The sequence below is a fragment of the Pezoporus wallicus genome, unplaced genomic scaffold, assembly GCF_028554395.1.
Source record: "Pezoporus wallicus isolate ANWC-B61680 ecotype Strahan unplaced genomic scaffold, APGP_CSIRO_Pwel_v1 scaffold_11491, whole genome shotgun sequence".
Classification (NCBI taxonomy): Eukaryota; Metazoa; Chordata; class Aves; order Psittaciformes; family Psittacidae; genus Pezoporus; species Pezoporus wallicus.
The window spans coordinates 3,645,225-3,655,669 of NW_026642649.1; the positions used below are offsets into that span (position 1 = coordinate 3,645,225).

General features: G+C 47.8%; 2 protein-coding genes across 6 annotated transcripts in view; one reads left to right on the forward strand and one right to left on the reverse strand.

Annotated features, from left to right (window-relative positions):
* Window positions 1-28: 28 nt before the first annotated feature.
* CLEC3B (C-type lectin domain family 3 member B) lies at window positions 29-7,381 on the forward strand. Its single transcript, XM_057431469.1, has 3 exons — window positions 29-347; window positions 3,767-3,865; window positions 5,470-7,381. Exons 1-3 carry the CDS (start codon window positions 242-244, stop codon window positions 5,868-5,870), a joined length of 606 nt encoding a protein of 201 aa, XP_057287452.1. The 5' UTR covers window positions 29-241; the 3' UTR covers window positions 5,871-7,381.
* Window positions 7,382-9,630: 2,249 nt separating this feature from the next.
* The window catches only part of MYRIP (myosin VIIA and Rab interacting protein), a 333,617-nt gene continuing 332,802 nt past the window's right edge, over window positions 9,631-10,445 (reverse strand). For all 5 annotated transcript variants that reach the window (XM_057431592.1, XM_057431590.1, XM_057431591.1 and 2 more), the window contains one exon: window positions 9,631-9,640. The gene's annotated coding sequence lies outside the window, so the exon portion shown is untranslated. The remainder of the gene's footprint in view (window positions 9,641-10,445) is intronic.

The following is a 10,445-nucleotide window of genomic DNA, read 5'->3' on the forward strand; positions in this document are numbered from 1 at the left end:
TTAGCTTAGCAGACTCTCAGTGTATTCATTCCCTTTTATTTCTAAGCAAACCCGAGCAATGTGCTAGAGAAACACAACCCCTCTGGGATGTTCCCAGCCTTGGCTGGAGCCGCTGAGCCCCCCCCCCGGGGCCGGGAGGCTGCCTCTGGCTGGAGCTCAGCGGGCGGCTCTCTGGGACAGTGCTTTGGGATCCAAGCCGGCTGTGTGAGGGCAGAGCAGAGCCACTGCAGCCCTGCTCGGCATGGCGCTGCGGGGAGCCTGCCTGCTCCTCTGCCTCCTCTCCCTTGCCCACATCTCCAGCCAGCAAAACGGGAAAGCCCGGCAGAAACCAGCAGCTTCCAAGAAAGGTAAAGGAGCTTTGGCATGTGCCCTGTGGGAAACCTTGCGGGGCTTGGGGGGATGCTGTTGGCTCCGGTGTTTGGGGATTTGACAGTGCTTTAATGAAGCTTTCAAGTAAGCAGCTAAAACCCTAACAGTTATTTTTCCCCCCTGTCGAATGATTGTGAAGCTCTTCTGTAACAGTGAAATATTTTGGGTGAGTTCCTCCCTTAAATAAGTGGTGGGACGGCTTGGTCTGAATTTCAGAGGGCAACACCTTTTCCATGTTAACTGTGCTTCTCCCCAAACTTGTCCTCTATTAAACTCTCCATTTCTACACCCCCGAACCCTCATTCATTTGTTTTCAGAACCAAGTGGCAGATGACAGAAAACTGTTGTAGGTTTGGAGACAGGAGTAGGCAGATCATACAGAATCCCTTAAACAGCAACATGGATCTTGGTTTTTAAACGCTTACCCCTGGTGCATGTCAAGCCGTACACAAGCTCCAACCTCTCAAGCTTACCAGAGGGCAACAGACATGAAAAGATGCTGAAGTTTTCTTTTCCCTTGTATGTTTGGTTTTTCCTTCTCCTCTCCTCTTTTGCCACTGTCCCACCCTTCCTCCTTCCAGCTCAATGCATATGAATCCTAGAAGGCAGGTAAGGAAGCAGCCTGTGTCCATCCCAGTGGCGTGAGAACCTGCCTGATGTGTCTGAGTTGGACCACTTCTGGCAAGCACTTTCCTGCTTGGAATGAAGCAGGGAGCAAGGGAGAAGCATCCCAGGAATTTGCTTGGCCTGGCTGCTCTCTGCTCACCCAGGGGCTGTTTTCATCATAGCTCTTGGATCCTTGAGAAGTTTTTCCTTTCTCTCCCATTAGATTTCTCTAGGGAATCATGGCATAGCTGCTTATTCTAGATCTTTAGTCTGTGGTTGTTCTCTAGAGCAAAAAATACCCCTGTGGGTTCATACTGGGCACAAAAGTGCATGGAACTCACTGGAGGCACCAGGAGAGAGATAGATTACTTAGAGAAGTCCTGGTTTTCTCCCTGGTGACAAGAAGGTGGGAGAAAAATCACCTTTTTGACAGGAAAATCGGGCTCTGATTTAAAACCATTTGCGGGGGCTGTCCCGAAAATCCAGTCCTCTGCTGGCAGCTTTTAGTGGGAGCTTCAGAGCTCCTTTTCAAAGTCAAGTTTTCTGTGGGGAAAAGGAAAACACCCAACAACTTGGCATGTTTTGGGCAGCCACATCAGCTGCACTGCCTTTACTGGAAACTTCCAGCGACCCTTGGCTAACATTCTTCGGACTTTTGCCCATGCCAGGGGGTGGGATAAGAGGGAGGAAAGGGCTAAAACTCCCCTGTAAGGCTCCTCTTTGTCTCCATCCACTTGCCACATCCAAGCCTGCAGATGCCCACCCGCTGCAGGGGTGAGGCTGATCCTATCCCAGCTCACCCCTTGCTCTTTCCCAGGGAGGTTCAGGCAGGGTGAAGCCACTGGAGGGTTGGGGTGTTTGGCTGGTTTCCTTTCTTTTTAATCTGTGCAGCCAAACCATAAATGTTAGAAAACGCTGATTCAAGCCAAGCTTTTCATTTCTTTATCTGCATTTTTCCTTTTTTCTTCTTCTTTTCTTTTTTTGGTAATTATTGCTTACATTTGGATCTGCTTCAGGATGAAAATGCTGCTGTTTCAACACGAAAAAGCCAAACCATAGCATGTAGAAAACGCTGATACAGCACATTCACTTGGCCTGCTGGTTGGGGGGGGGGGTCCCCCTTAAATTGCTCCCCAGTGATTTCTCCAGGCGCAGTGATTCAGGAAACAACCCCTGAACCCCAGTGTCTTGGGGGGCAAGTGGGACTTGCCCACAGGGGTGCTCAGGGGAGGTGGGCAATGGCACCCCTCCACATGGGGGCACAGGCCTTGGTCTGAGCTGCAGTGAGGTGCTGGGGACACAAGGAGGGAACATCTCTGTGTAGCTCTCACATGTGTTTTGAAGGTAAATGGAGATGGAAATTGGGAGTCTGGATGCTTAAATCAGTGGATAGGGACCGATTTGGGCTCCACTCCTGATGCTGCCCAGAATTTTGGTGTAACCTTGTAGTGGGTGCTCTTCCCTGAAAATCATGGAATCCCAGACTGGTTTGGGTTGAAGGGACCTTAAAGCTCATCCAGTTCCAACCCCTTGCCATGGGCAGGGACACCTTCCACAGACCCAAGCTGTAAAAAGCCTTGCTTCAGGGAGGAGAGCCTCAAGGAAATGAGAGGGCAGAGAACAAAACCCTCTGGCAATAAAATAGGGAACTCGGTGTCTGTTGATGTAGCCACAGTGCTCCTTTGTAGCTGGAGTGCAAATTCACCAGTCTCCCTGTGATGTCCTGCTGAACGTGCTGCTGTAGGAGCATCTTGTGGCCCAGGATTTGGACACGAGGTGGTATAATACATATGGGTGTGTGTATATATATATATATATATATATATATATGGGTGTGTTACCAAGGAGATGTGTCACCTTGATGGGAACCCACCAGCAAACCCAGCTGGAACAACATAAAGAGCAAGATTCTTTGGCAGTGTCCTGCTGTGGCCCTTGGATGTTACTTAAACCTAAAAGTGGCATTTGTTCTGCTGCAAGACAGGTTTGCATGAGAAAAAACCCCACAACAAATGGCTTTAATCAGCTGTTTCCCACAGTGTTTTCATCAAAGGCAGAAGGATAATAACTAGTGCCTCAGTGTTAAGTGAACCTATTGAAGTTAATGAAGCAATAAGTAAAGCAGCTCAATGCCCTCCTCCTGATGTGTCTGGCTTTTCATACCCATGTAGTCTTCGAGCTGGTAGGTTTGGTCACCATCCAAGCTGCTTCCCCACTTGCCTGGCTTGGTGCCTCTGCCTCAACATCTGCTGTCCCACCACCTTTTGCTCCTAGACAGGAAAAATCCAAGTAGTGATTAATAGCTGCTTAGGTCCACTGCAAAGGCAACATACCTAGCAAGACATGGGCTTTAGCAGGCTGCAGCTGGCCAAGGAGCTGTTCATCATCAGCTTTAAGTTCCCCACAAAAGATGCACACGTGGCAGCACCATTAGGTCAGCACCCCAGGCAAGTGCCATACACAGGAGCTCCAGAGATGAGCCTGCACCTTGTGATGCTCGTGTGTGTGCCACCAGAGCAGCAGCCTAAGGAACACCTCTGTGGTAGGAAGCTCCATGGCGTGCAAAGCCCTGAAACCCAAACTGGGAACACTGGGTTGATGGTGGAACCAGGCTAGAGAGCACGTGAAGATCCCTCTGATGGATGTGCAAGGGGACCTGGGTGTTGACAGTGTGGATTCCTTTTGTTTGTCGTTCTCTGCAGGCAGAGAAGGTGGTGATGATAGGAACAGCTTTGGTGCTCCCCTGGGCATGCGACCAATATTTATGTTCCTCCCTTGATTTCCCCACCAGATGTTGTGAGCCTCAAAATGATTGAAGACCTGAAGGCCATGATTGACAACATCTCTCAGGAGGTTGCTCTACTGAAGGAAAAGCAAGCTCTCCAGACAGGTAAAGGACTTGCTGAAGAAGGCATGGCTTTTGCTTCGAGAGAGGAGCTGCTTATAAGGTGGCTACAATTACTCCACACATTCTGACAAGAGATGCCCAGACACCCAAGATGTGAAGATGGACATGGAGTCCATCACAGGGAGACGTTGGGGTATCAAAATGCAGTTTCTCCAGGCAGATGAAACCCCTCAGGCAGTTAATGGCATGTAGTCCCCCCTCTTGATGTTCTAGAGCTTACCATTTGTAAAGCTGTGGCACTCCGATGACACTAATCTAGATGTTCATTTTCTTTTATGAGTTAGAGGGATGAGTAATGGATTAGTCTGTGCTTTAGTCAAATGTAGCTTGCTTTTTTGTCTGACCCCAGTGCAATGGTGACCTGGTCTCTTATATATACCAAGGTATTGCTCACTGGAGCTCAATCCCCCTGTGCTTCATTGAACATGTACAGAGGAGAGTCCCAGAATGTCCATCTTCCAGCCATGCTCCACAGCTGCTTTCTATGAACACCACCGACATCAGTAGGAGAAGGACTTGCAGAGCACAAAACAGAAATGAGATGAAAATGCAAGTTAAGGAGAATTTTCTCCTTTAAAGAAAAGCAACACAAGCAAAATCAAGGCTTTAGTTCCGAGCTCATATTCATTAAGATGAAGTCGGTTTGGATATTAATGGGTGGCTCTGATTAGTTCTTGTTTGGCCACAGTACCTTGCACTGCCAAGGTTTAGAGCTTGAAAGAAAAGCAAAACAAATTGCTACCCCTAACAGTAAAGTCAGAGGCAAGCAGAAATTCCCTCTGAAGGCCTCAAGCGATGCAAGCACAATGCTGCTGAGCAAAGCTTATTGAAAAAGACACTTTCTTCATCTTGCCTACTTAAGGTGATGTAACTGGCATTACAGACTTGTTCCCCAAACCCTCAGCAGCACCCATCACACACCATGCATCCAACAAACACATCAGAGAAAGCTGGGGAGGACCATGGCCAGGGCAGGAGGACCAGGCTGTGCCTCTGCTCTGGCAGAGCCCAGGAGGGTGGAAGGGGCACCTCAAGTTCTATTTATCCCAGTGGTTTGCAGACAGGGAGGGCACATCCCCAACAGTTCATAGAATCACAGAATCCCAGATTGGTTTGGGTTGGAAGGGACCTTAAAGCTCACCCAGTTCCAACCCCCTGAAATGGACAGGGACACCTTCCACTAGAGCAGGTTGCTCCAAGCCCCATCCAGCCTGGCCTTGAACACTGCCAGGGATGGGGCAGCCACAGCTTCTCTGGGCACCCTGTGCCAGCGCCTCAGCATCCTCACAGGGAAGAACTTCTGCCTTAGATCTAACCTGAACTCCCCCTGTTTCAGTTTGAACCCATCACCCCTTGTCCTGTCACTACAGTCCCTGATGAAGAGCCTCATCTCTGGTAGCTGTGTCCTGCAAAGAAGCAACAGGGCCCTGGGGCTCTGTGCTGCCAAGGGTCACTGCGCAGCCTAAGAAATGAGCTCTGTAGTTTGGCCACTGCATTCGATGCTGCTGCCTCTTCCCTGCACTGGTTTTAACCCCAATTCCCTTTTCTGTCTTCTTTTTTGCTCTGTTTGTGCCATGACCTCTCAGTTTGCCTGAAAGGCACCAAAATCCACCTAAAATGCTTCCTTGCATTCCCGGAGACCAAGACCTACCATGAGGCCAGCGAGAACTGCATCTCGCAGGGCGGCACGCTCAGCACCCCGCAGGGCGGCGAGGAGAACGATGCGCTCTACGACTACATGCGCAAGAGCATCGGCTCCGAGGCCGAGATCTGGCTGGGCCTCAACGACATGGCCGTGGAGGGCAAGTGGGTCGACATGACGGGTGGCCCCATCCGCTACAAGAACTGGGAGACTGAAATCACCACCCAGCCCGACGGCGGCAAGCTGGAAAACTGCGCGGCCTTGTCGGGAGCTGCCATCGGGAAGTGGTTCGACAAGAGGTGCAAAGAGCAGCTGCCCTATGTCTGCCAGTTCATGATCGTGTAGCTGCGGGGGTCCCCCCACAACACAGGTCTTCCCCCTGGGATTATAAAGCTGTAGGTATGTGTGTGTGTGTGTGTGTACATCTATGTGTGTGCGCACACAGGTTTGAGTAGAGCCACTCTTTGCAAAGAGAGTTGTCACAGCTCCATGTGGCATTAGAGAGCGTTAGAGCATTTCACTTGGCCACATCCAGCCCCGTTAGCAGCTGCAGCGTTCTTCCTAAGGCACAATCTATAGATATATTTTTTTACACAGGGAATGTATTAGGACTATAGAGGCTTGGTTGCTTTGGCAAAGAACCAGTGCAGCAGTCCAGCAACCAGCCAAGGCTGTCACTCTTTCCCATCTTGCTGAGCTTTGTTGGGACACCAGCATGGCTAGTTCCTGCCTTCTTCTCTTGGTTTGGTTCCCCATAAGCCCTGGCAGAAACCCGTGGGAGCTCCGTGTTCCTCCTCACAGTGCCACAATTCAGGCTCCTGGGGATGGAGGTCCTGTCTTAACAAGCAGAGGGAGTTACTCCTGTTTTGCATTGAGAGATACAATTGGGCTTATCGGCTGAGTAGCAGCTGCTCAATGGGTTGTCTGACTAGTCCAGTTATGTGCATGAATGAAATAGCAAGTACCAGGCATGGTACCACTAATTCATTCATTACTTACCAGACATTGACTTAGTGAGAAGGTGGGTGTTTCCAGAAGCATTCCCTGCTTTCCTGGTCCTTTTCTCATCAGCCAGAAGCCAGTTTCACTGATTCCCATGGGAGAGCGAGACCCACTGCCAGATCCTTAAAAAAAACCCATTGGAAGCTTTATTTACACTCCAGCACCATGGGGGAAGCAGTGATGACTTGCAGCATAGTCAGTCAAATATATTAATGGAAATGGAAGATGAAAGCATTACGTAAATAACAGAAACTTAATGCTATTAGGGAATACTCTGCCTTATGAAAAACAACTGTGTATTGAAAACAAACTCCAAGACAACTTGCTTTACCAGCTTTAGGAATCATCTGACCCCTTTAAGTGATGGAAACCCAGCTGAAATATTCCAGTCTTCGTTGGGCCATGCACAGTCCTTAGCAAATATAAATCTGAAGGCAATTTTTTGCTGAGAAGAAGGTTAAAGACAATAAAAACCAAAGAACCAGCAATGATGGGAAAGAGGTGAAGGCTACCCCAGCAGTGTAATGAAGCTTTGAGGGCTGTTGGCTGGAAGGCAGCAGTGGTTCTTTGCAGTCCTGTGCTTGGTATTACCCCTCCAGTCCAAGCTGGGGGTGTTGAGGCATGATGCTTTTGGGGAGCCCATGGGAGAGGTATTTCCATTTGCTGCTTTGTGTAAAAGCAGCTCGATGGTGGGTCTTCCAAGACATCAAGTGGGAGCCAAGCTGGAGGGATCAAAACAGACACACAAACGCAGAGTGCACACTTCCAAGGCTGTCACTATTGCCAACCTCTCCGCTGTTCGAATGACTATAAAATAAAGATACATATAGAGCTTGCTGAAGGAATGGAGTTGAGTCAGTGTGGTTGGAGTGCTTTTTTCTCCTTGCATTTCCCTTCAGAGCAGCTCCAGGGATCTGTCAGGAGGTCGGAGATATCGAAGGCAGAGGGGGAAAGCAGAAAGTGAGAGCCTCCTCCCCTGTGAGATGGTTTGTAGGATAACCCCACTTCACTGTTAGCATCCTCGTCACATGCCATACATATGGGATACACATAGGAAAATAAGATTCCCTTCCTCCTCTCCCTTTGCTGTTGGGGAATTTCATACTGAAATACAAGCCACCCCATAAGGGCCTTCCCTCACCCCTGCTTGGCAGTGGTAGCAGTGCTGGGGGAGGTGGCATCTTGGGTCCCAGGCTGCGTCCCACCTCCTCCACAACAAGCAGAGCATCCCACTCCTTCCCTCCCTAAGGTGGTGATGGCTTACCCCTCCTCATCCTCCTCCTCAGCATCCTGCAGGGGAGAGACCATACATGAGGAGGGCAGTGCTCCAAAGCAGGCTGGGACAGTTCAAGTGCTGCAGAACTGCACATGGAATTAGGTCTGTTTTGCACAAGAGGTCAGCCCTTTGCCAAAGTTTAATCTGGACCCTAATCCAGAAGGTTTCCAAGGCTCTTTGCTGTAGGTCATTGCTGTGGTTTACCATCAATAATTCCTTTCTGAAGCATCCCTCAGAGCAAGGGCCACAGCAGCACACTGTTAACACACCTCAGCACCCAGCTAGCAGCCAGCTTGCTTTGGGCTTCAGTAAAAGGGCCAGATAGGCAAAAGTGGGTGAGAATTTGGGACTCACGAGCCAAAAGCTTGTTTTGAGTCTTTGAGTCTTTCCTTCACTGGGAAGGAAAAACACTGAATTGTCTTCAGGGATATCAGACATAGGCATGAAATCATCTGCGTTGCCAGCTGGTTTAAGATATTTAGAAACTTACTCTCTGTTCATCCAAAGAAAAGAAATCAGGGAAGAAGATCTAAGGCTTGCTGCCTTTTATTTGCTCTGCAAGAATAAGCTATAAAATGCTCACCAACCAACCATACTAGATGGTTTCATTATGCCTTTGCTTACTTTTTAGGGTTTAACACTTATGAAATAAACTCTCATTAACTTAAGGAAACGAATAAAGGGCAAACATACTTTTGTGGTTTAACCCCAGCTGGTAACTAAGTACCATGCAGCTATTGGCTTACACACATGTTCACACCCCCCTTGGCAGGATGAGGAGAACTGGAAAAGATAAAACGCATGGGTTGAGGTAAGAGCAGTGTAATAACTGAAATATAGGAAATAAGGAAAGCTAGAGAGAGGAATAAAACCCAAGACAGACAAGTGATGCACAACACAACCGCTCACGACCCACTGAGCCCATCCCAAGCAGCCATCGGTGGCTCCTGGACAACCTCCCTCCAGTTTCTATACCGGGCACGACGTGCTGTGGTATGAACAAAAAAGGGCTTCACGTTCACATTCTCATAAGGGTCACTGTTGAGCTGAAGGACTGATCATAAAATGCACTTTTATGCTATTATCCCTGAAAGGAAATTAATTTGGAATTCAATTGTGCATGTCAGTTGAATGAATTACTGGCATCGCGACCCTGCCAAGAAGCCACTGAACCATTTATCTTTAAATGAAAGCTTCCAGTATCTTAAACCCCTTCTTCCCAGTAATCTAAACACATGCCTCTAAAACCAGCAATTAATAGCAGGTCACTGGCTATGGGAGAAAAAGGACGCACACAGTAAGCAGTACCTTGCATTGTCAATGGTGCAGCTACCGACAGTCAAGCATCAAAACACCCAAGGCTGAGTTTACACACACACACCTGAGACATGCGCTACTTATTCCAGCTGGCGGTATCATTGTGTTTTATATATTTATTAAAAATAAACCTAAGTCACAACGTAATGAAAAGCAAACTGGGATTAGTGCCTGCACTCTTAACTCTAACCATACCAAAAATGAGCACAGTGAAAGTCAACCTTAGACTGAAAACAACCATAAACTAAGGTTCATACTGCCGTACCGGACGATGAGTTAAAATACAACAAATAAAACCACCAGCTAACAAGCATTGTGTTCTTCCTTCAAAGATGAAGATGCTGTGAACACAAGCCTGACCTCCATTATGTTTTCTTCTGTTGGTTAGAAGGAGAATGTCCATCTAAGCAACTGCAGAAACCGAGCCAGAGGGGTGAGACAGCCCTGAATTGCTCTTACACTTACTCCTTTTCAATAGAAGTGAGAAACACTGAGCAGACAAAGGCACAACTGGACTACTCTGATCAAAACGCACTGTGGCAATTCAGTTACCTGAGAAAAACAGATACCAGTATTGCAGGAGTCTCTTTCATTCTCAAATGGCATTAAAATGACCCAGTACACTTTGAAATGCATGGTTCCCAGTGACTTGCCAGAGATTTAGGAATACATATTTCTCTATTAAAAATTACAAGCATGAAAATACATGAAACAATTAAAAGGCACTTTTAGCTGGCACATGGTTTGCTATATGCTACAGAAAACTGAGCCAGATACAACATTATAGTGAATGTAATAGCGGTCCAAGCAGTATAATAGTACGCACTTAAAACACACACACTTGACCAAATAAATAGGCAATCTGCAGTGCCAGCATAGTTAACACAGGAAGAAATCCACATTGTAAAACATGTAAACAATAAGGTATCTAGTAAGGACATTCTCATTTTAGACATCATTATATGTTGAACATTACTGCATGCAACACTAAAAGTTTTATGGCACCGCTGTGTATCACTAGGCAAGAAACAGTCATAAGAAGACATCTGGAGAGAACTTCTTGGGTCTAGGGCTGCATGCAGAATGGCAAACATCCTCAGGAACTGCACAGCTGGCCCAGCCAGGTGTCTCTATGTAAAAGGCAACTTTATTCATGTACCCGTAATCCTATGCACAAAGACCTGACCCTCAAGTGTTAAAAGGCACAGACACCGAGCGGCATCCTAAGTACAGCACTTACAAATGAGACCTGTGGTTTACCTGAGTTCAAGAGGTGCTTGTCAAAGGCAGCCAGACACCCTAAGTGTAAGTCGTGCTAGAAATCA